Source organism: Scomber scombrus, chromosome 23 (genome assembly GCF_963691925.1).
Source record: "Scomber scombrus chromosome 23, fScoSco1.1, whole genome shotgun sequence".
Taxonomy (NCBI): domain Eukaryota; kingdom Metazoa; phylum Chordata; class Actinopteri; order Scombriformes; family Scombridae; genus Scomber; species Scomber scombrus.
In genome coordinates this window covers 3,919,471-3,946,544 of record NC_084992.1, presented here as the reverse complement: position 1 = coordinate 3,946,544, position 27,074 = coordinate 3,919,471, and the positions used below count along the sequence as shown (strand labels likewise).

The 27,074-nt window shown below is 39.5% G+C and overlaps 1 protein-coding gene across 1 annotated transcript in view; it reads left to right on the top strand.

Annotated features, from left to right (window-relative positions):
• LOC134006179 (zinc finger protein 208-like) overlaps positions 1 to 27,074 on the top strand; it is a 1,001,836-nt gene that overhangs the window by 1,921 nt on the left and 972,841 nt on the right. The window contains 4 exon segments of the mRNA XM_062445263.1: positions 329 to 463; positions 4,518 to 5,296; positions 13,844 to 15,439; positions 22,467 to 23,138. Of these exon segments, the coding sequence (XP_062301247.1) occupies positions 329 to 463; positions 4,518 to 5,296; positions 13,844 to 15,439; positions 22,467 to 23,138 (3,182 nt within the window).

Genomic DNA, 27,074 nt, shown 5'->3' with positions numbered 1-27,074 from the left:
TAATAAGAAAGCTATCAAAACATATAATATGTGCTCTTTATTTACTGTATTTATTTGAATAACCCCCCTGGCTGCTGTTCATTTGTTTGTATGTACATCAATAACTGCCTTTGTACTGAAATGTTATTGTCAATAAAGATTTATTGAAGGGATACAAAAAATCCTATAGACTTAAAAACGTGGTTGGGACCTGTCACCCTCGTATAATGGCAGCTATGTATTAGACTCATGTATTGCGTGTAGACGCGTGAGCGCGGTTTCTATGGGAAAGCAGACGTCGAGGCTTCCGTACTACTGAAGTGTGCGTGGTAAACTGGTTTGGAAGGAGAGAGGTCTGCTGGATTTTACTGTCCAGGATCACTACAAGAGAGGAATGGAGGAGAACCAGGACCCAGAGCACTGCACTGATAACACCGTTAAAAAGGAAGAATCAGACCCAGTAGCTGTTACCACCGATAAACAGGTCAGTGTTCATGACTTCATCATAAAACCGGCTTCATAACGACACTAAAGACACGAGGACGAGTCACGGAGCGTAAATATGTTTTGAACAGTGATATGTTACAAATTATGTTTGGTCCAAATGATGAACAGTAAGACTTTGGTCACTCTGCAGACTGCCGTGGTTTTGCTGCTTTTTTGATTAAATGGATCTGTGCCTTTGTTCTCGACTCTTCACACTGCCATGAGCAACTTGAGCCCTGAGACCATTACCGGGGGAAGGGGGGTGCTGCCGGGACTGCAGGCCCCCCATCAGAGCATCAGCTCCCCCTACATTGTTTGGCACACATGGCTCTGATCCACATATAACGATGTTTTATTAAGGTGAAAGTTTTTTAACCACAATTAAGTTATTGCATGTTAGACCTGTGAGACTATAATGGTCCGTTGTGGATTCTAGTGTTCGCTTTTCCATTAGTCAGTTGCAAATGTAATTACCAAATCCTAGGAATCTGAATAATCTACCTACTAAAGTCACTCATGGTTTCACCATGTATAACTCTATAATAGCCCTACGTTACACATTGTGGGAAACAGTCCTGACGAAAACAACACATATGAATAAATATGACCCTAACTAACCCTAACGTATCAGAGTTTATTTCTCTATTATCCTTATTAGTCCGTGAGCCAGAGGGGTTGGTCGTTACCGAAAAAGTGGCAAAGGCTACCATACCTTTTCTGAAAGCCTGGAATCTCAGCTTTTCAATGATGTATGATGGCCATCTGACAAGAGTAGCTGTTTTGAGTTATCACACATAATGTAAACTAAGGTTGAGAAAAATAATGCGTATAAATCAAGCAGAACACTGACAGCAGAAAATCTATATTTGACATATTGGAATATTTTATTTTGTTATGTTTGGTATCATTTTAAAGGGGAGACTCCGGGCTTTCATTTAAATCCTTTTGTGAACATTTTGGATAAGTACAGCCAACCCTGGAGCTCTTCAAACTTTTAATCACACACATTTTCCTGCCATTTTCGCCTAAGTCATCTTTTGTCTTTTAATCCTGTGGCACCAGGGAGCATCAAAGAAACAAAATCCAAACACTGAAATACTGGCATGACCCTAAGGATTCAGAAAATGTATCATTTACCCATATTATCTGATTTGGAGGGGGAGATTTTCAGTGTTATATCAGACATGGCGTTTGAGAAAATAATGCCTATAAATTAAGCAGAACACTGACATAGCTGAAAATCTAAAAAACGGTATAACAAATAACAAATGAGACATGGATTCCTATGTTTTAAGGAGTGGTAAACCCAATTATGACATTGCCATTACTGTAAAAGGTCAAGGTCATGACTTTATATATATATGTAGCATGACTCATTTCTCTTTTTACCAGAATATTATGCTTAGATGGGTAACATAGCATATATTAACCATATTTTTTTCTAAACATATTTATTCATATGTGTTGCTGTTAGCACTGTTTCCCACAATGCATCTGTGAAGTTGTTGGGCCATTACAAAGTGACATGATAAAGAGGTTCCAGAGATCAGGTGCTTATTGTGTTATCAACAACTGTGATATTCAGTCAAGACGCACGCTGTTCAATAGATAGATAGATAGCCATTTATTGTCCCCATAGGGAAATTATTTGTAACAAACTGTTAACTGTTTACAAACTGATGGGTTGAAGAAACCCCACCAACATTGAACAATATACATACACACACACACACTGTACGACACCACTAAACATTGAGCAACATGTAATCCACACATACTACACAAACACTACCAGACATTAAACAACCAACACATATATACACACTGAGGAGGGCTGGGTCCATATGAGGTTATTGGGGAAGGTTATTGAGAGCTGAAGTGGCAGACGGGACCAGGCTCTTGTTGAAGCATGCCCGTCTCCATCTCAGAGTCCTGTATCTGCGGCCAGACGGCAGCAGTGTGAAGTGAGGGTAGAGAGGGTGATCCGGGTCGTTGGTTATTGCCTGTGCGAGGCGTGTGACTGCTCTGAGGTTGAGCTCGGTGAGGTTGGGTGTGGGATGGTTGATGATCTTGGATGCGGTGTGTGTTATTTTTGTTAGTTTGTTCCTGTTAGTGGAGGACAGCATGTTATAAAAACAGGGTGAACAGTACAGGAGGATGGGTTGGATGATGCTGGTGTACAGTAGTGACAGAAGTTGGGGGGCAACAGAGAGGGCACGGAGTTTGCGGATTACATGGAGTCTCTGTTGGGACCTTTTGTGTATGTTGGTGATGTGTTGATCAAATGTCAGTTTATTGTCTATGGTGAGTCAGAGGTATTTGAAGTGACTGACCTGTTCAACTGTTTGGTTATGGATGGAGGTGGGGACCAATCCAGATGGGGCTGTGCGTGAAGTGTGGATGACCATTTCTTTTGTTTTGACCACGTTCAGTTCCAGAAAGTTGTTGGTAGGCAGTAATTGAGTTATTGTCACTGAGCAGACCTAGGATGGCAGTGTCATCTGAATACTTGTAGTATGTGGTGATTGGTGAGGGGCTGATGCAGTCATTTGTGTAGAGGGTTTAAAGAAAAGGGCTGAGGACACAACCCTGCGGGGCTCCGGTGTTGGTGATGAGGGTTGATGACGTGACTGTGCCTATCCTTACAGCCTGTGGTCTATTGGTGAGGAAGTTGTGAACCCAGCGGATGTGGAGTGGAGATATGTTGAGGTGACAGTGTCTTGATCATCTGGTGGCGTTGGATTGTGTTAAAGGCTGAGCTGAAGTCTATGAAGAGTTGAAATATGTAATAACAGCAAGTGCGCTGCACAGAAAGAAAGTATATGCTTAAAATAGTAATAATGGTAATAATAATAATATCCTAACACAACAATCAGTCTGCAGCCCACTGCAGAAATCTAACCACCATAGGCCGGAGCTTTCTAAAGATGACATTGGCTTCCCTGTCCTTTGGGCCCAATCTGTCTCTATTTTCCTGCGATCCAGTTGTAGTTTTTCACTGAATGTGTTTTCTCACATTTTCTTTAGTTTCAGACACCTTTTCTTTTCCAAATTCTTGAATGCCGCATACAACAACTTCAAACATCCAGGCTGGTCTCTCAGATAGTCTGTCTTGTCTGAGATTGAGATCAAATGTGCAAGCTGTGTCCAAATCTGTCCTGGTGTCATTACAGGTCTTAGACCAAATTAAATTGTCCAATTCCCTTTTGAGTCATTTGGAGACAAGGGCTACTCAGGTTTTCAATGAAAATGCAACTGTTTTATCTTCATCAAATACCTTGCATGATGATGAAACATTACTGTTAGGTAAGATAAATGATACGCAGGTCAAGGTTGACTGCATTAATTAATGAATTAATCCATTTGAAAGCATCTTACTGTCTCCTGCCTGTATGAAAATATCTAAATGAGGGGGTAGGCCAGCTGTTCAGAGTTGGTTTAAGTTGTAAGCTTCAGTTTGTGTCGGTCAGCTGGTCTCGTTTGCCAGTGCTGGAGTTCCCTAGGTAAGTAGGCTCGCACAGTCAATGTTCTTCTAAGAAGATCTAGAGCTTTCCTCCAGTTTTCACTGCATGCTAGTTGAAGCACTGTCACTGGACTCTGGTCCTTTCCTTTTGTTAACAATTGATGTCAGTGCAGGGTATCGGTGAATTGAATTAAATACTTTCATTGTCATTGAACATGACAGTACAATGAGATTAAGCGTGCTACTCCACTGTGGTACACACATGCAATAAATAAATAGATACAACAATATACAATAAATACAACAAATGTACAATAAATAAAACAATTAAAATGCAGAAAAGGTGTTCATGGGCAAGAGGGCGGCAGGTGGGGAGGGTTTATTATCTGTGTTTGTTTAATGAGGTCATCTCAGTATTATTTATGATTTTAATCACTTGCTCCACCATGTCATCTCACTTATTTATTCCCTTTTTATTTATTTTTTTCTTTTGCCATAGAAACTTGAAAGAAGAATGGGACTCAAACATCACCACTGTCAACACTGTGACAAAACCTTCAAGACATCGGATTATTTAAAGATTCATCAGAGAGTTCACACTGGAGAGAAGCTGTGCAGCTGTGACCAATGTGGGAAAACTTTCACTACACATTCGACTCTTAAAAATCACCAACGCATTCACACTGGAGAGAAGCCGTACAGTTGTGACCAATGTGGGAAAACTTTCACTACATATTCGACTCTTCAAATTCACCAACGCATTCACACTGGAGAGAAGCCGTACAGCTGTGACCAATGTGGGAAAGCTTTTGCTGACAGGAGTTCCTTAAGACAACACAAACACATTCACATTGGAGAGAAGCTGTACTGCTGTGACCAATGTGGGAAAACTTTCACTCGAAACATGTCTCTAAAAGTCCACCAACGCATTCACACTGGAGAGAAGCCGTACAGCTGTGACCAATGTGGGAAAACTTTTTCTTACGGCAGTTCCTTAAAACATCACCAACGCATTCACACTGGAAAGAAACCATACAACTGTGACCAATGTGGGAAAACTTTCACTTCAAACATGACTCTAAAATATCACCAACGCATTCACACTGGAGAGAAGCCGTACTGGTGTGAGCTATGTGGGAAAACTTTTGTTTACGGCAGTTCCTTAACAAGTCACAAACGCATTCACAGTGGAGAGAAGCCGTACAGCTGTGACCAATGTGGGAAAACTTTCAATCAAAACAAGAATCTAAAAGTCCACCAACGCATTCACACTGGAGAGAAGCCGTACAGCTGTGACCAATGTGGGAAAACTTTTGCGTTCCTCAGTAATTTTAAAAGTCACCAACGCATTCACACAGGAGAGAAGCCCGACAGCTATGACCAATGTGGGGAAGATGTCCCTTCCGTCACGGTCCTAAAAAGACATCAACTTATTCACACTGGAGAGAAGCCGTACTGGTGTGAGCCACTCACTGACTCAAGTGAGTGATCTAAAAGGCACCAACTCAGTCACTCAGCATCGTGTTGAAAATATTTTAGAGACAGATTAGCAGTGTCCCCCTTTCTCTTCTCCACACCTTTAATAAGTGTTGTTCTATCCTGAGCTTCTCTACAATCTGAGGGCTGCCAACTGTAACTTTACAATTAGGAAGTATGCCATCAGCAGCCCAGAAGACCCCTTTGTTATCTCAGTAATATGCCATAATTCACTCTTACTCTGAATTTTTCTTTTACTTTTTCACCTTTAGTTTCATGTTTATCTAAGTTGTAAAAAAGCTCAAAAGGGAAATCATGTAACATTGTCATTAGGTGAAAATTAACAGCATTTTTTTTTTTGCCCAAGGTCACTGAGGACAGTGCTAAATATCGTCAGAGAGATACACTGTCTCTCCTTGAGACAGTGAATGCAGCTGTCTCCTCTGTTTGGAGAAAACAAGAGTCATACTGATAACGGTTTAACAGCGATGCTGTAGTAACCCAGGTCGAAAATGTGACTGTCTCTCCAAGTAGGGAAGAGGTGTCTGCAGCCAGGGACTCGGATAACTCCGATATCTCGGGTATCGCTGACCCTGAGAGAGATAACAAGTGCGCTGAGCAGTAGTCTTAATCTCTGTGTAGTTATGTTTAATTGTTTTTACAACAACGAATCAATACACTAATTGTATATTTAGTAGATGGGTCAATGACGTATAAGGATTTAGAACAACTCAATTGTAGAATAATAAAAACAAGCATATCTAATGCAGTAGTTCAAACATTCAGAATGTTGTGTACCTGAAGCTCCATATTATACATTTGAAATTAAGTGATTTTAGTGGGTTTTTTAAGATTAATTGGCACTGGCCTTTAAAAAGAGTCATGTGGTGCGACCACGATTCATCTTGAAATAAATTAATTTAGTTAACATGCTTCACATCTTTTTTTACAAGTTTTCAGTAATATAAAGTGTTTGGAAACAAACAAACAAATTTGCATTTTTTTTAAATCTTTGTAAATGATGGTCTTTTATTTATATAAGATATTTCAAGATGAATCATGGTCGCACCAAATGACTTTTTTTTAAGGCCAGTGCCAATTAATCTTGAAAAACCCACTAAAATCACTTTCAAATTGTAATATGAATTGTCAGGTACACAACATTCTGAATGTTTGAACTACTGCATTAGATATGCTTGTTTTTATTATTTAAAATTGAGTTGTTGAAAATCCTTATACGTCATTGACCCAGATGTATTGAGTTTGCGCATATGTGGGCATAGTGGGTCTCGAGAGAGGGAGATGTGATATTGTTTAAATACACACATTTTTGTACAGTGTCCCATTACTAATGTTGCATTCAGTTCTTCACACATACAGAAATACTTGTGTAGATGGCCTTGGCTAATGAACAACAGATGTCTTTATTTCTATTACTGGAGGGAATCTTGACCTGTTGGAACATCAGCTGTCCCTCCTAACCTGACAAGTCTGGTTTTTCTCTATAAGAATGTAGATTTTTGGAGTTTGTGTTTCCATATATGCACTGTAGCAAAGACCTCTGTGATGCATCAGATATTGTTACTTGTGTGCTAAATAAACTACATTTTTTCAAATAAGATCAATAGAGCCTTGTGAATTATTCTACATCTGTCTTCATCCCTCTGAAACTGTTCAAAAGTCTCAAACTTGAATGTCAGTTAGAGCATGAATGGGCTCTAATGTCAGTGCACAGATTTAGAGAAGGGAAAGTTGTATATATGTTGAATGTGTTCTGTTCAAATCCTTTAGTACAGTTGTTTGAAATGATCCCGCCAATTTGTTTTAGATGACTTATTGTTTATAGCCCTGAACTTCTGTCTAAAGGGTAGGCATTCAACTTGAATGTGTGTATCTGACTTCCTAAGAGATCATGATTCATTGTTTTGGAGCTGTTCAGTATATTTACATGAGATATTGTAAATCGAAACCTGTAAATAAGGAAAACTGTTTAAATTGAAAGGAGAGAGTGATTATTTATTATTGTGTATTTACTCAGGTTTCTACTAATAGAATCCTGCTGAAGGCTTGAAAGATTTTACTGTTAAACTTAGCGTATGCATTAATAATTTATGCTAATCTGTGTACTTTTTGTTTATTATTACTAGTCATGGTATGCAAAAAGAAAATATAGCCGAAAAAAAAGTATTAAGATCTCTGATAATAAACTCAAGATGTAAAAAATATTAAATGCGCATTGTATTCTCTGATCTTCTTTATTCTTGTAAGATATATTGGGGTGGATTTAGTAATCAGGCAGAGCTGTACTGAATAACGTGTTTTTGTTTAGAGACTTGAGGAAACAGACTACCTACAGGTTTGTTCGTGGGGCTTGGCATATAGATACTATTGGCGCTTTTCCACTATACAGTTCCAGCACGACTTGCCTCGCCTCGACTTGCGTTTCCACTAGTGAAAGTACCTGGTACCTGGTCCTTTTTTAGTACCTGCTCTGGTGAGGTTCCAAGCAAGCCAAGCCGATACTCACTGTGACGTCAACAGACTGCTGGCCACTGATTGGTCAGAAGAGTTGACGCTGGAAGAGTCATGAGCCGTCCCACACAAGAATCAAACCCGGCATTTTTAAATACCGGCAACAGCGTTACAACCATACGGCTCAATTTTCTTGCTTTGTGTGAGACAGAAAGCCTCATACAGCAGCAAGTACACCACTGCCTCCATGTCCTCCTTTGTTTATGTGTTTTGTGTCGCGTATAAAACGAAGTCACGGCAGTTTCGCGGAGCCGTGCTATGACGACCCCGCCCACGTTGAGTAGGTACTTTTTTGTAATGGTAAAGGTCGTTCCTGGAACCCTACCGATTCGAGGCGAGGCGAGTCGTGCTGAAACTGTGTAGTGGAAAAGCGCCATTTGTTACATTGCTGGCCAACAGTGGCAGTTTCATAATAAAGCCACAAGGTGGCATCAAAGCCAATTTATTACAATTCTCTTTCTCAATTTCTCTTTCATGCCTCAATTTTATATATATATATATATATGTGTGTGTGTGTGTGTATATATATAATGAATTTAGATCATTTTGTAGAGATCTGTTTTCACTTTAATATTAAATAATCTTTTTGTGTTGATCAGAGTAATCCACAATAAATCTCTTTTAATTCAATGCTGTAAAACAATGAAATATATAAGCACACAGTGGCGCAAGCAGACTGAATACTTTTCTTTAATAGAAATACTTTTTTTCTATTAGTATTATTTTACGTTTACTCCATATCCGAGTACTTTTACTTTTGATACTTAAAGTACTTGCAACCAATACTTTGTTACTGTTCTTCTAATTCAAGTGTCCATGAACATAAATCCATTAATAGAAAAGTAAAGGAATATTCCATTTTGAAACACATAAATAACGGTTAATTGCAGAATCTTTACTTTTTACTGAAATATTGTCCCAGTAAAATAAAAGGACTGACATTAAAACGTGTCATTGTTTCTAATGTCATTACAGTAGAAGATAATATACAAATATACAAAAAACACACATGACAACCTGTTGAACTTCAAATCTTTGTACAACATAAACTTGTACAGTGAGATTACTGAATTTCTGAGTATTGCAATTTTAGCAAAGGTAATTCAGCGGGGCGGGACTCAGTTCAACCAGGATCACCACAAGAGAGGAATGGAGGAGTATTCTACTTAAATGGGCATCAGGAGGAGCAAGAGGGGTCCTACTGAACCTGTGAACCTGTCCATCACGACGTAGCCACACCCTAATGCAAACCCTGCTTTATCGTCACATATAAAATCAGGGAGGCCAAAATGTCCCAAATGAACATCATACTGCATTGAAGAAGGCTTTAAACTAGCGATTGAGACCATAAACACATTTTGAAAACGTTTACTGAGGTTAGAAATCAAGTGAGAAGTTGGTGAATTCTCCATTGACTTGTATAGAGACGGAAGTCCTTTTGACACCAAAACGGTCGCCCCCTGGTGGCCTTTTGATAGAATGCACTTTTAAGTTACTTCCGCGTTCGCATGATTTCAGAGGACCCGAAGTCCCCGTCTGCTGCTAATTCAAAGCCACTCAAGTTAGCCGTAGCAATAATACACTTCCGGTCATTTTTACAAAATAAAACACCCGTTGCCTTTTATTATCAAGCAAACCGTAACGATAGAATTGGTACTTTTATTTTGAAAACAGGAAGCGAACTGTGACGTTTGGATTTTGGGTTTTTTCAGAAGTTACGTTGCATCTTGGGTAACGTGAGTGTGAGTAGTCAGCTCTTGATGCATACTCTGCATTTCTGGCGAATCTAGTAAACCATCCGGGAACTTCTCGCAGTTGAAACGCTTCCAAGCAGCAGTCCACAAACCAATGGTTGACGTCACGGATGTTACGTCCATTTTATATACAGTCTATGGGTAAACTGGGTTGGACGGAGAGAGGTCTGCTGGATTTTTACTGTCCAGGATCACCACAAGAGAGAAATGGAGGAGAACAAGGACCCAGAGCACTGCACTGATAACACCGTTAAAACGGAAGAATCAGACCCAGTAGCTGTTACCACCGATAAACAGGTCAGTGCTCATGACTTCATGATAAAACCGGCTTCATAACGACACTAAAGACACGAGGACGAGTCATGGAGCGTACATATGTTTTGAACAGTGATATGCTAGAAAATATGTTTGGTCCAAATGATTAACAGTAAGACTTTGGTCACTTAGCAGACTGCCGTGATTTTGCTCCTTTTTTGACCAAGTTTCAACAAAGTTGGAAGCTTTTGCTTTGTATCTTTAAGTGGTTGTAGTTGAAAAGTACTCGTTTCTTTTCCTAGCACAGCTCGCAGTTGATACACAACACGTGTGAAAGTGTGTTAAAGCATGACCTGTTTCCCACACGAAAGGGGTAGCTTCTTTATCTGACTGGTTTTTCTCCTGTTTCTCACCGTTTCTTACGATATATAAATATCACTGCGCATGCTCGACTGTACACACTGCCATGAGAAACTTGAGCCCTTTCTGCAGAGCCCTGGGATCAGAGCATCAGCTACCCCTGCATTGTTTGGCACACATGGCTCTGATCCACATATAACGATGTTTTAGTAAGGTGAAAGTTTTTTAACCACAATTAAGTTATTGCATGTTAGACCTGCGAGACTATAACGGTCAGTTGTGGATTCTAGTGTTCGCTTTTCCATTAGTCAGTTGAAAATGTAATTACCAAATCCTAGGAATCTGAATCTACCTACTAAAGTCACTCATGGTTTCACCATGTATAACTCTATAATAGCCCTACATTACACATTGTGGGAAACAGTCCTGACAACAACAACACGTATGAATAAATATGACCCTAACTAACTCTAACCTATCTGAGTTTATTTCTCTATTATCCTTATGTAGCATTACTCATTTCTCTTCTCATCAGAATATTGTATTTAGATGGGTAACATAGCATATATTAACCATATTTTTTTCTAAACATATTTATTCATCAAGTTGCTGTTAGCACTGTTTCCCACAATGCATCTGTGAAGTTGTAAGGCCATTACAAAGTGACATGATAATGAGGATCCCGAGATCGCGTGCTTATTGTGTTATCAACAACTGCGATATTCAGTCGAGACGCACGCTGTTCAATAGTATAAATATGTAATAACAGCAAGTGATAAATGATTAAGTGACTGCAGCCCACTGCAGAAATCTAACCACCATGGGCCAGAGCTTTCTAAAGAGGACATTGGCTTCCCTGTCCTTTGGGCCCAATCCGACTCTATTTTACTGCGATCCAGTTGTAGTTTTTCAATGAATTTGTTTCTCACATTTTCTTTAGTTTCAGACACCTTTTCTATTCCAAATTCTTGAATGCCATGTACAACAACATTAAACATCCAGGCTGGTCTATCAGATAGTTAGTCTTGTCTGAGATTGAAATCAAACATGCAAGCTGTGTCCAAATCTGTCCTGGTGTCATTACAGGTCTTGATAAGATTTTATTGAAACCAATTCCATTATTATTTAACCATTCCCTTGTTGATACCTGATTAAGTTTTTTTGTGGAAAAAAGGCTGGGCTACTCAGGTTTTCAGTGAAAATGTAACTGTTATTAAACACAACCTTTTGAAGCTTTTTTTTCCTGTTGTTCAAGTAAAGTCTTTTTTCTGGTCCAACAATTCATGCACTTGGCAAATGGTGACTTATTGCTCAGTGGAGTTGGCATAATATGGTCATCAGCTTTCGAGGCCAAAGTTCAGCAGAATATAGCCCGAAATTTACAAAAAATACTAGTAATGTCCTTAGCTATGCTGCAGAGAATCGGTTAGACACAGGATTCCTCTGATTGATGTAGAGAGAACCAACCACAAGTTTAGAGAAAGACAGCACTAACCATCTTGGAAGTCCAGGAAGACACAGATATTGTACTCACTATGTATATTGTTAAGGACACCTGCTAATACATCAATTGTATGGGACTGTTTAACCCTTATGCCTCACTAAGGACATTTTTGACTTTTCATTTTTTATATTCTCGATCATTGTTCATACTTATGGAAATATATAGAAAATTATTCATTTTTTGTGTGTGTGTGTGTGTGTGTGTGTGGGGGGGTATCATTATAAAAAAAACAGGTGTTCTATGTAAACAAACTGGCATTTAAAGGGTTAAATGTTGGTTTAAAAAAATTCTCCCTAATGAACTGAAAGGAACATTTTTTAAGTGAGGCACAATGGTTAAGCTGCCATTGAGCAAGAGCAACCGAGCATCTCTCAAGACTGTGATATCCTGCCAATGTGCGGCCCAGAAACCTGTTGTTCTGGCTATGTATTTGATACTTTGCATGGCTTTGCTTACATTACAGTTGTAGTTTTTACAGTTTTGGTTTGAACTGTTGAGACATTGCAGTGGAATCAGGTTGAAGCTGCTGCATCAGGCTTTTAAATCCATGTGGTTCCACTATTGCAAAAGAGTGAAAACCCTGGTCATTAAACTTAATCACTGCACAGTCAATTTGCAAAAATGTGTTGCTTTCCTCCAGTTTTCATTGCATGCTAGTTGAAACACTGTCACTGGACTCTGGTCCTTTGCTTTTGCTGACAGTTGCTGTCATTGCAAGGTATCTGTGGAGATGAGAGCTTTGTATTCACTGAAAATTAAAATACATATGTATTCTCTTCATCAATCTTAATCGTGATTTTTTTCAAAATATTAGATAAGACTAATAATGCTTTAATCTGACCAACGTTTGCACTATAAGCCTTAGGGGTGTGCATCTCTCCAATATCAGACGATCTGATGCGTATCTAGATACATAGGGTATGACATTTGATTATATTTCTTTCAGGAGGTGAAAGGAATAAAACATTTTGATAGTTCTGTGTAAGCTCAGATAAGACAACAATGAGCATGCTACTGAGGTAGAAAATTATAATAACACAATTTCAAGACATCCTTTGTGTCATTAAGTAATGCCATAAGTTCTTGAGCTAACAGGAGAAAGTTAAGGCAAAATCTGTATCCAGCCTGACATTTCCAGTAGAACGTCAAAACCAACAAATATTGTTCACATTTTGGAAACTGACTGATGACTTTATTGATTTTAATGCAGCTTTGCTCCTCTCTCACTTCATATCTGAGCTTACGCTTTGTACTTTTACACATTGTGCTACAACATCTGCTGCTGTCAGTTTGGTCTGTAAATACTTAAACATCATCACAGCAACTTGTGTCCCAAAATAATTCTGCACAACACATTGAATCACAACCCACCTCTAAACTCTTCCGATTTTCTTCAGCTGTAAGTGTAGCTGAAGTACGCAGTGCGTGCTTGACACCACTGTTTACAGGACGTTTTTAATTCATTTTTTGGTTGCTCGCGTTGTTGTTGTTACAGTTAGTGCTGTTTTATTCTCCTCACATATTGCAGTTGTTTTATCTAGTGTGTTATTAGTATTCCATTCTTGTAGAGAGAATTTTATGGAAGAAAGAGAGAGCTGTAGACACTGCGTAGATGGAGCTTTCAGCAGCATAGCAACTATACTGTATGTGTTAATAAAGTTCAAGTGCCTTGTTCTGTTGCTACCTGTATTACATGCCTGTGGCTCAGTCAAACATTAAACACCTTCTGACTAGGAATCAAACTGCATTTGGTGTGTGAACTGTCCATAGCTGACTGTTACTATACTGTTTAACTGGGGCAGATCACAACTAAAGGTCAGCAGAAGTCTAGAACTCCTTCATGTGTGTGGTTTTGGTCAAGCCCCAAATGCTCTGGATCCTAAATTATCCATTATGTTAAGAGGTTGTTGATTGATGTTAAAAGAAAGTCAGCTGGATTTGATGACTTGCATCACTATATCATCTCACTTATTCTCTCTTTCTTTATGTTTGTCTTTTGCCATAGAAACATAAAAGAAGAAAGGGACTCAAACATCATCGCTGTCAACACTGTAACAAAGCCTTCACAAAATCAGGACATTTAAAGATCCATCAACGCATTCACACTGGAGAGAAGCCGTACAGCTGTGACCAATGTGGGAAAACCTTCACTACAAATGTCCACCTTAGAATCCACCAACGCATTCACACTGGAGAAAAGCCGTACAGCTGTGACCAATGTGGGAAAACCTTCACTACAAATGTCCACCTTAGAATCCACCAACGCATTCACACTGGAGAAAAGCCGTACAGCTGTGACCAATGTGGGAAAACCTTCACTACAAATGGCCAGCTTAGAATCCACCAACGCTTTCACACTGGAGAGAAGCCGTACAGCTGTGACCAATGTGGGAAAACCTTCACTACAAATGTCCAGCTTAGAATCCACCAACGCATTCACACTGGAGAAAAGCCGTACAGCTGTGACCAATGTGGGAAAACCTTCGCTACAAATGGCCAGCTTAAAATACACCTATACATTCACACTGGAGAAAAGCCGTACAGCTGTGACCAATGTGGCAAAACCTTCACTACAAATGTCCAGCTTAGAATCCACCAACGCATTCACACTGGAGAAAAGCCGTACAGCTGTGACCAATGTGGGAAAACCTTCGCTACAAATGGCCAGCTTAAAATACACCAACGCATTCACACTGGAGAGAAGCCGTACAGCTGTGACCAATGTGGGAAAACCTTCGCTACAAATGGCCAGCTTAAAAGACACCAACACAATCACACTGGAGAGAAGCCATACAGCTGTGACCAATGTGGGAAAACCTTCGCTACAGATGGCCAGCTTAAAAGACACCAACACAATCACACTAAGCTGTACAGCTGTTACCAATGTGGTAAAACCTTCGCTACAGATGGCAACCTTAAAAGACACCATCAAATTCACACTGAAGAAAAGCCGTACAGCTGTGACCAATGTGGGAAAACCTTCGCTACAAATGGCCATCTTAAAATCCACCAACGCATTCACACTGGAGAAAAGCCGTACAGCTGTGACCAATGTGGGAAAACTTTCTCTACAAGCAGTGCTCTAAAAGCCCATCTACGCATTCACACTGGAGAGAAGCCGTACAGCTGTGACCAATGTGGGGAAACTTTCACTCAAGACAGTAATTTAAGAAGCCACCAGCGTATTCACACTGGAGAGAGGCCATACAGCTGTGTTGAATGTGGAAAATCATATACGAGAAGCACTGTTCTAAAAAAGCACCAACGTATTCACACTGGAGAGAGGCCATACAGTTGTGACGAATGTGGGAAATCATATACGAGAGTCACTAATCTAAAAAAGCACCAATGTATTCACACTGGAGAGAGGCCATACAGTTGTGATCAGTGTGGGGAAACTTTCATCACAAATAGCAGTCTTAAAAACCACCAACGTGTTCACACCGGAGAGAAGCCGTATAGCTGTAAGCAATGTGGGATATGTTTCGCTGACTCCAGGTCCCTAAAAAGACATCTAAACATCCACACTGGCGAGAAGCCGTACATCTGTAAGCAATGTGGCTTAAGTTACCCTGACGGCAGGTCCTTAAAAAGACATCAACGTATTCACACTGGCGAGAAGCAGTACTGGTGTGAGCCACTGACATAAACTGAACTGGACAGATGACTGAGGTCTTTTGGATTGCAGGGGGTGCTCCTGAAGACCTTCTTTGACACTGTGGTGGCATCAGCCATCTTTTATGGGGTGGTCAGCTGGAGCAGCAGCATCTCTGCGGCGGACAGGAAGAGACTGGACAAACTCTTTAAGAAGGCCAGCTCTCTCCTGGGATGCCCCCTCGACCCGGTGGAGGTGGTGTGAGAGGGGAGAATGACGGCTAAGCTGTCATCTCTAATGAACACCGACTCCACCCCATGAAAGACACCCTGACTGCACTGGAGAGCTCTTTCAGCGACAGACTCTTTCATCCAAAATGTGTGAAGGAACGATATCGCAGGTCCTTTCTCCCTGCAGCTGTCAGACTGTACAATCAGCACTGCTCCCAGTAAACCTCAATATTCATATAATATACATATATACTTATTTCACTTTAATCTGTGCAATAAGAATATCTGGTATATTACCACTCAATACCAATATTACTCTTGTAAATCTTATAAATCTCGTAAATAATGTCACGACTATTTTACTGCATATTTCTCACTATTATTGTTCTTATAGTTTTTGGTTTTATTGTACTTTTTGTATTATTTATTGTTCTTTATTCTTTTTCCTATTGCTGTTCTTATATTCTATTACTGTCCACTTGCTGCTGTGACAATGCAAATTTCCCCATTGTGGGACTGATAAAGGAATATCTTATTTTATCTTGTCTTAAGTGGCTGATCTGAAAAGGAACCAACTCAGTCACTCAGCATCGTGTTAAATGTTTTAGACAGGTTAGCAGTGTCCCCCTTTCACCTCTCCATGCCTTTTAATAAGTATTTTTCTATCCTGAGCTTCTCTACAATCTGAGGGCTGCCAACTGTAACTTTACAATTAGGAGGTATGCCATCAGCAGCCCAGAAGACCACTTCGTTATCTCAATAATTGGCCGTAATTCACTCTTACTTTGAATTTTTCTTTTACTTTTTCACCTTTAGTTTCATGTTTATCTAAATTATAAAAAGGCTCAAAAGGGAAATCATGTAACATTGTCATTAGGTGAAAATAAACAGCATTCCCCCCCCCCCCCCCCCCCCCCCCCCCGAGGTCACTGAGGACAGCACTAAATATTTTCAAAAAGATAGAAAGTGCTCTGAGCAGTAATTTTAATCTCTGTGTAGTTATGTTTCCTTGTTTTTACAACAACGAATCAATACACTAATTGTATATTTGGTAGATGTATTGGCTTTGCGCATATGTGGGCATAGAGGATTTATCTATGAAGGCTTAACTTAATCAGACACTTAAAAAACACGAGTGATTTGTTTTCTTTGGTCACAACTCCTCTAGCAGTCTGGTTTGATGTATATTGTAAATTTTGATTGTTTTTGTTTTTTTGGTGTGATACAGAATCTTGTGTATATTATCCTTGAGTACTCCCTTGATTGTTTTATGTATTGCTTTATACTCTTTTAACTGCCCACCTACCTAAGTTCCACTTTGACCTGATTTTATCCTGTTTCAATATTATCCTTGAATATTTTCTTTATTGTTGGTGTTTTTAAAATCCCTCAAGACAAGCAGTAGTAATTAGTACTACATGTTGTTGGACCATATCGGAAAACCAAATGTGGGTCTCGAGAGAGGGAGGAGATGTGATATTGTTTAAATACACACATTTTTGTACAGTGTCTTCTCAAACACATTACTAATGTTGCATTCGGTTGTTCACACATACATAAATAATTGTGTAGATGGCCTTGGCCAATGAACAACAGATGTCTTTATTTCTATTACTGGAGGGAATCTTTACCTGTTGGAACATCAGCTGTCCCTCCTAACCTGACAAGTCTGGGTTTCTATATAAAAATGTCGATTTTTGGAGTTTGTTTTTTCCATGTATGCACTGTGCAAAAGACCTCTGTGATGCATCAGATATTGTTACTTGGGTGCTAAATAAACTACATATATTCAAATAAGATCAATAGAGCCTTGTGAATTATTCTACATCTGTCTCAAACTTGAATGTCAGTTAGAGCATGAATGGGCTCTAATGTCAGTGCACAGATTTAGAGAAGGGAAAGTTGTATAAATGTTGAATGTGTTCTGTTCAAATCCTTTAGTACATTTGTTTGAAATTGTCCTGCCAATTTGTTTTAGATGACTTATTGTTTATAGCCCTGAACTTCTGTCTAAAGGCTAGGCATTCAAATTGAATGTGTGTATCTGACTTCCTAACAGAGCATGATTCATTGTTTTGGAGCTGTTCAGTATACTTACTTGAGATACTGTAAATGGAAACCTGTAAGTAAGGAAAACTGTTTAAATTGAAAGGAGAGAGTGATTATTTATTATTGTGTATTTACTCAGGTTTCTACTAATAGAATCCTGATGAAGGCTTGAAAGTTTTTACTGTTAAACTTAGCGTATACATTCATAAATTATGCTAATCGGTGTACTTTTTGTTTATTATTACTAGTCATGGTATGCAAAAAGAAAATATAGCGGGGAAAAAAGTATTAAGATCTCTGATGATAAACTCAAGATGTAAAAAGGATTAAATGTGCATTGTATTCTCTGATCTTCTTTATTCTTGTAAGATATATTGGGGTGGATTTAGTAATAATTTAGAGACTTGAGGAAACAGACTACCTACAGGTTTGTCCGTGGGGTTTGGCATATAGAGACTATTGGCGCTTTTCCACTACACAGTTCCAGCACGACTTGCCTCGCCTCGGGGTTTTTTGCGTTTCCACTAGGGAAAGTACCTGGTACCTGGTCCTTTTTTAGTACCTGCTCTGGTGAGGTTCCAAGCGAGCCAAGCCGATACTAAATGTGACGTCAACAGACTGCTGGCCACTGATTGGTCAGAAGAGTTGTCGCTGGAAGAGTCATGAGCCGTCCCACACATGAATCAAACCCGGCATTTTTAAATACCGGCAACAGCGTTACAGCCATACGGCATTTTCTTGCTTAATGTGTGACAAAAAGCCTGGTTTGGTTTGGTTGTGGGGCTTGGCATATAGACACTCTGTTATATTGCTGGCCAACAGCGGCAGTTTCTTAATAACGCCACAAGGTGGCATCAAAGCCAATGAATTACAATTCTCTTTCTCAATTTCTCTTTCATGCCTTAATTTTCACTCCTCTTGATGTTCAGATCTACATTTAATGAGTGTCATGTCCCAGAGGGTTAACAAATCAGGCTCATTGACTTCTAGAAGTGAAGTGTATTTAATACTTTACCTAAAATGACTGTGTGTGTGTGTGTGTGTGTGTGTGTGTGTGTGTGTGTGTGTGTGTGTGTGTGTGTGTGTGTGTGTGTGTGTGTGTGTGTGTGTGTGTGTGTGTGTGTTTGCGTGTGCGTGTGTGCACGCGCGCGATATGCGAGAAGCATTAGGTCATTGTTTCAAACAGATATCACCACTACCTCATCTGTTGTTCAGTACTGGTCTAATATGATGGTTTGAACCTCCCATACAGATACTTAATTACAAACAACGTGAAAGAAGTGTCTTACAAACTGATTCATGGATACTACCCTGCCAAACATTATTTGTTAAATTGTAAGAAAGATTTATGTTTGAAGTGTTCTCTGTGTGAGTCTGAGCCTGAAACTGTGATGTACCTGTACTGGCAGTGTCACTCCACTGCCACCTTCTGGAAAGAAGTATACGTTATGTCACATTGAAGATTGACTCAGATTTTTCTTTATATTGGAACAATGTGCTTTTTGGTATCCATGAAGTCAAATCTAAAAAACAGAAAGAACTGTATGTCATTAATCTAATAATAATGTTAGGGAAATACCATATACACAAAGCTAAATTTAGTCACTCAAACCCCTGTTTTTTGACATTCCAAAGGGAAACTGAACCAAAACTCCAGAGCATCTGTAACTCAAATAATAAGAAAGCTATCAAAACATATAATATGTGCTCTTTATTTACTGTATTTATTTGAATAACCCCCCTGGCTGCTGTTCATTTGTTTGTATGTACATCAATAACTGCCTTTGTACTGAAATGTTATTGTCAATAAAGATGTATTGAAGGGATACAAAAAATCCTATAGACTTAAAAACGTGGTTGGGACCTGTCACCCTCGTATAATGGCAGCTATGTATTAGACTCATGTATTGATATTGTTTGCAAGTACATTCTAACAGCTGAACACTATGGTGAATTCACGTAAAACGATAACTTAGCTCTGCGTATGTGTGGTAGTGAGTTGTCATTTCGCGGCTATTTTACAAACTATTTCACGGGACGCGTGAGCGCGGTTTCTATGGGAAAGCAGACGTCGAGGCTTCCGTACTACGGAAGTGTGCGTGGTAAACTGGTTTGGAAGGAGAGAGGTCTGCTGGATTTTACTGTCCAGGATCACCACAAGAGAGGAATGGAGGAGAACCAGGACCCAGAGAACTGCACTGATAACACCGTTAAAAAGGAAGAATCAGACCCAGTAGCTGTTACCACCGATAAACAGGTCAGTGTTCATGACTTCATGATAAAACCGGCTTCATAACGACACTAAAGACACGAGGATGAGTCACGGAGCGTAAATATGTTTTGAACAGTGATATGTTAAATATGACCCTAACTAATCCTAACGTATCGGAGTTTATTTCTCTATTATCCTCATGTAGCATGACTAATTTTTCTTTTTATCGCGTGATTATTGTGTTATCAACAACTGTGATATTCAGTCGAGACGCACGCTGTTCAATAGTTGAAATATGTAATAACAGCAAGTGCGCTGCACAGAAAGAAAGTATATTCTTAAAATAGTAATAATGGTAATAATAATAATATCCTAACACAACAATCAGCCTGCAGCCCACTGCAGAAATCTAACTACCATGGGCCAGAGCTTTCTAAAGATGACATTGGCTTCCCTGTCCTTTGGGCCCAATCTGTCTCTATTTTCCTGCGATCCAGTTGTAGTTTTTCACTCAATTTGTTTTCTCACATTTTCTTTAGTTTCAGACACCTTTTCTTTTCCAAATTCTTGAATGCCATGTACAACAACATTAAACATCCAGGCTGGTCTCTCAGATAGTCTGTCTTGTCTGACATTGAGATCAAACGTGAAGCTGTGTCCAAATCTGTCCTGGTGTCATTACAGGTCTTAGACCAAATTAAATTGTCCAATCCCTTTTTAGTCATTTGGAGACTAAGGATGGGAATTCATAAGATTTTATTGAAACCAATTCCATTATTATTTATTGATTCCCTTATTGATACCTGATTAAGGTTTTTCTGTGGAAAAAAGGTTGGCCTACTCAGGTGCAGTGTTGGGCCCAAGATGTTGCCCATCCATGCACACATAATTTATGAAGAGAGGCTGGTGGTGTGTGTTGAGTTTCCTAAAGTCGATTATGAGTTCTTTTGTTTTTGTAGTGTTGAGGATGAGCTTGTTAGCAGAACACCACTTGGAAAGGTTCTTGACTTCCTGCAAATGAATAGAGGAGGGGACTCAGCACACAGCCCTGAGGTGAGCCGGTGCTGAGTGTGATTGTGGAGGAAAGGTGAGGACCGACTCTGACGGACTGTGGACGGTTAGTCAAGAAGTCTTTAATCCAGCTGCAGGTGGGTGGGGGGAGGCCAAGGTTCCGCTGTTTATTTATCAGGATGTCTGGGATGATGGTGTTAAAGACGAAGGAGTAATCCAAAAAAAGCATCCTGACATAGCTGTTCCTGCGTTCGAGGTGGTTCAAGGCAGTTTGGAAAGTGATGGATATGGCGTCATCTGTGGATCTATTAGGCCTGAATGCAAACTGGTGGTGGTCCAAAGTTGGAGGAAGGCTGGCTTGTATGTGTTTTAGCACCAGTCTCTCAAAACACTTCATTATGAGAGGGGTGAGGGCCACAGGTCTGTAGTCTGCTAGGCAGTTTGAGGATGGTTTCTTTGGGACAGGGATGATTATTGCTGACTTCAGAGAAGGGGGGACGGTGGACTGGGCGAGAGATAAATTGAAGATGATGGTGAAGACAGGTACTCCGTCAGGGCCCGCAGCCTTCCTTCGATTCACCGCTTTGAGAACCTGCCTCACCTCATGCTGTTGAATAGTGAGGGCAGGTATATTGGTGACCAAGGGGAGTGGGGTGGAAGAGCTGCTGGTCTCAAAGCGGGCAAAGAAGTTATTAAGCTCCTTTGCCAGCACAGCTCCATTTGTTGTTGTTACTGCCTTTTGGCTTCCTTTATAGTTGGTGAGATGTTGAAGCCCCTGCCACACACATCCTCAATTTTACCTTTGTAGGCAAGCTTGGCAGCCCTGATCCCTGTCCTCAGATCAGCCCTACCGTGGAGTAGAGAGCTCTGTCCCCTGACCGGAAGGCCCTGTCCCGTGCAGTGAGGAGTTTGTGTACTTGATGAGAGCTGTGTCTTCGCTGAAAATAAAAATACTTTAGTTTTCTCTTAATTAATCTTAATCCTAATTTATTCGATACGACTAATAATGAGTAAGTAGGCAACCTAGTTACATAGTCTCTTTATTTGTTTTCTTTATTCTTGTTTATTCCTGAAATATGATTGGTAGTGGTCAGTGGTTGTTTTATTTTGAAAAGCCGGCTATGAAACGGGCCATGGTGCACCGGATGGGATCACAATCATTGACTACAGTGGCAGTGATCAGCTCCATAAGCCGTGTTGGAGCCAGAACACAGCGCTTACAGTGAAATCAAGCCATTAGTCTGTGTGGTAGGGGTCAAGCTTAAAAAAGTCAGAGTTCACTTCCCCCTCACAACCCTGCAGCTGGTTAGTAATGCTTTACTTTAACTTGAACACTGTGATTTGATGTATCATCTCAGTATTATTTATGGTTTTAATCACTTGCTCCACCATGTCATCTCACTTATTTATTCTCTTTCTTCTTTTTTTTCTTTTGCCATAGAAACTTATAAGAAGAATGGGACTCAAACATCACCACTGTCAATACTGTGACAAAACCTTCAAGACATCAGAATATTTAAAGATTCATCAGAGAGTTCACACTGGAGAGAAGCTGTGCAGCTGTGACCAATGTGGGAAAACTTTCACTACACATTCGACTCTTAAAAGTCACCAACGCATTCACACTGGAGAGAAGCCGTACAGCTGTGACCAATGTGGGAAAAGTTTCCCTTTACATTCGACTCTTAAAAATCACCAACGCATTCACACCGGAGAGAAGCCGTACAGCTGTGACCAATGTGGGAAAACCTTCACTACAAATGACCAGCGTAGTAAACACCAACACATTCACAATGTAGAAAAGCCGTACAGCTGTGACCATTGTGGGAAAACTTTCACTCGAAACATGTCTCTAAAAGTCCACCAACGCATTCACACTGGAGAGAAGCCGTACTGGTGTGAGCTATGTGGGAAAACTTTTGCTTACAGCACTTCCTTAAGACATCACCAACGTATTCACACTGGAGAGAAACCTTACAACTGTGACCAATGTGGTAAAACTTTCACTTTAAGCATGACTCTAAAAGTCCACCAACGCATTCACACTGGAGAGAAGCCATACAGCTGTGACCAATGTGGGAAATCTTTCAATAAAAACATGAATCTAAAAGTCCACCAACGCATTCACAGTGGAGAGAAGCCGTACAGTTGTGACGAATGTGGAAAAACTTTTACTGTCCTCAGTAATTTAAAAAGTCACCAACGCATTCACACTGGAGAGAAGCCGTACTGGTGTGAGCCACTCACTGACTCGAGTGATTGATCTTAAAAGCACCAACTCAGTCACTCAGCATCGTGTTGAAAATATTTTAGAGACAGATTAGCAGTGTCCCCCTTTCTCTTCTCCACACCTTTAATAAGTGTTGTTCTATCCTGAGCTTCTTTACAATCTGAGGGCTGCCAACTGTAACTTTACAATTAGGAAGTATGCCATCAGCAGCCCAAAAGACCACTTTGTTAGCTCAGTAACGGTTTGGCAGCGATGCTGTAGTAACCAAGGTCGAAAATGTGACTGTCTCTCTGAGTAGGGAAGAGGTGTCTGCAACCAGGGACTCGGATAACTCCGATATCTCGGGTATCGCTGACCCTGAGAGAGATAGAAAGTGCGCTGAGCAGTAATCTTAATCTCTGTGTAGTTATGTTTCCTTGTTTTTACAACAACGAATCAATACACTAATTGTATATTTAGTAGATGTATTGAGTTTGCGCATATGTGGGCATAGTGGGTCTCGAGAGAGGGAGATGTGATATTGTTTAAATACACACATTTTTGTACAGTGTCCCAATACTAATGTTGCATTCAGTTCTTCACACATACAGAAATACTTGTGTAGATGGCCTTTGCTAATGAACAACAAATGTATTTATTTAATTACTGGAGGGAATCTTGACCTGTTGGAACATCAGCTGTCCCTCCTAACCTGACAAGTCTGGTTTTTCTCTATAAGAATGTAGATTTTTGGAGTTTGTGTTTCCATATATGCACTGTGCCAAAGACCTCTGTGATGCATCAGATATTGTTACTTGTGTGCTAAATAAACTACATACATTCAAATAAGACCAATAAAGCCTTGTGAATTATTCTACATCTGTCTTCATCCCTCCGAAACTGTTCAAAAGTCTCAAACTTGAATGTCAGTTAGAGCATGAATGGGCTCTAATGTCAGTGCACAGATTTAGAGAAGAGAAAGTTGTATAAATGTTGAATGTGTTCTGTTCAAATCCTTTAGTACATTTGTTTGAAATTGTCCTGCCAATTTGTTTTAGATGACTTATTGTTTATAGCCCTGAACTTCTGTCTAAAGGCTAGGCATTCAAATTGAATGTGTGTATCTGACTTCCGAAGAGATCATGATTCATTGTTTTGGAGCTGTTCAGTATACTTACTTGAGATACTGTAAATCGCAACCTGTAAGTAAGGAAAACTGTTTAAATTGAAAGGAGAGAGTGATTATTTATTATTGTGTATTTACTCAGGTTTCTACTAATAAAATCCTGATGAAGACTTGAAAGATTTTACTCTTAAACTTAGCGTATGCATTAATAATTTATGCTAATCTGTGTACTTTTTGTTTATTATTACTAGTCATGGTATGCAAAAAGAAAATATACACGAAAAAACAAAAAAGTATTAAGATCTCTGATAATAAACTCAAGATGTAAAAAGGATTAAATGTGCATTGTATTCTCTGATCTTCTTTATTCTTGTAAGATATATTGGGCTGGATTTAGTAATCAGGCAGAGCTGAACTCAATAACGTGTTTTTGTTTAGAGACTTGAGGAAACAGACTACCTACAGGTTTGGTCGTGGGGCTTGGCATATAGAGACTATGTTACATTGCTGGCCAACAGTGGCAGTTTCATAATAACGCCATAAGGTGGCGTGAAAGCCAATGTATTACAATTCTCTTTCTCAATTTCTCTTTCATGCCTTAATTTTCACTCCTCTTGATGTTCAGATCTACATTTAATGAGTGTCATGTCCCAGAGGATTAAAAAATCAGGCTCATTGACTTCACCAACTGTGAATATTTTTAAATCCAGGTTAAAAACACTTCTTTTCTCCTGTGCTTATGATTGAGCTCTTTCAAAGCACTTTAAATTTTAATCTTTCATTTGCACTCTATGTCCTTTTAATGATTTTAAAGCAAATCATTATTTTATGCTGCAATCTTATTTTTAATACTCAATATTATAGTATTTTATTCTCTCTTTCTATGTTTCTGTACTTTGTTTTTATTATTAGTGTGTGTGTGGGGTGGTGGGGGGGGGGGGGTATGTATGTGTTGGATGATTGGGTTTTATTTTTATTTCTCAAATTCCATGTTTTTTCAATTTTTTCTGTTAAATGTTTCTTTTATGTAAAGCACATTGAGTTGCCACTGTGTATGAAATGCGCTATATAAATAAAACTGCCTTGCCTTGCCTTCTAGAAGTGAAGTGTATTTAATACTTTACCTAAAATGACTGTGTGTGTATGTGTGTGTGTGTGTGTGTGTGTGTGTGTGTGTGTGCGTGCGTGTGCGCGCACGCGCGATATGCGAGAAGCATCAGGTCATTGTTTCAAACAGATATCACCACTACCTCATCTGTTGTTCAGTACTGGTCTAATATGATGGTTTGAACCTCCCATACAGAGGTACACTTAATTACAAACAAAGTGAAAGAAGTGTCTTACAAACGGATTCATGGATACTACCCTGCCAAACATTATTTGTTAAAATGTAAGTAAGATTTATGTTTGAAGTGTTCTCTGTGTTAGTCTGAGCCTGAAACTGTGATGTACCTGTACTGGCAGTGTCACTCCACTGCCACCTTCTGGAAAGAAGTAATACGTTATGTCACATTGAACATTGACTCAGATTTTTCTTTATATTGGAACAATATGCTTTTTGGTGTCCATGAAGTCAAAAGTAAAAAAACAGAAAGAACTGTATGTCATAAATCTAATAATAATGTTAGGGAAATACCATATACACAAAGCTACATTTAGTCACTCAAACCCCTGTTTTTTGACATTCAAAAGGGAAACTGAACAAAAACTCCAGAGCATCTGTAACTCAAATAATAAGAAAGCTATCAAAACATATAATATGTGCTCTTTATTTACTGTATTTATTTGAATAACCCCCCTGGCTGCTGTTCATTTGTTTGTATGTACATCAATTACTGCCTTTGTACTGAAATGTTATTGTCAATAAAGATTTATTGAAGGGATACAAAAAAGAAGAAAACAAGATATGCAAGAAGCTGCCGGTATGAGTGAAAACATGGAGCGGAGTTTCATTGATTTGGGTTTTCTCTAAATAAATAAGCGGAACGGATTCAATAATGAAGCCCTGACACAGCGCTGAGTAGATAGACTGATGTACAACTTGTAAACATGGTAAAAGTTATAGACTTAAAAAAGTGGTTGAGACTTGTCACCCTCGTATAATGGCAGCTATGTATTAGACTCATGTATTGATATTGTTTGCACTTTGCACATTTTAACAGCTGAACACTATGGTGAATTCACGTAAAACGATAACTTAGCTCTGCGTATGTGTGGTAGTGAGTTGTCATTTTCAAAGAGCGCAGATTTACCATCTATTTCGCGGCTATTTTACAAACTATTTCACGGGACGCGTGACCGCGGTTTCTATGGGAAAGCAGACGTCGAGGCTTCCGTACTACTGAAGTGTGCGTGGTAAACTGGGTTGGAAGGCGAGAGGTCTGCTGGATTTTACTGTCCAGGATCACCACAAGAGAGGAATGGAGGAGAACCAGGACCCAGAGCACTGCACCGATAACACCGTTAAAAAGGAAGAATCAGACCCAGTAGCTGTTACCACCGATAAACAGGTCAGTGTTCATGACTTCATCATAAAACCGGCTTCATAACGACACTAAAGACACGGGGACGAGTCACGGGGCGTAAATATGTTTTGAACAGTGATATGTTAGAAAATATGTTTGGTCCAAATGATGAACAGTAAGACTTTAATCACTCTGCAGACTGACGTAGTTTTGCTGCTTTTTTAATAAAGTTGATCTGTTCCACAAAGTTGGAAGCTTTTCAGTTTGTATCTTTATTTTGAAGGAGAGAGAAGGTCTGCTCGATTTTACTGTCCAGGATCACCACAAGAGAGGAATGGAGGAGAACAAGGACTCAGAGCACTGCACTG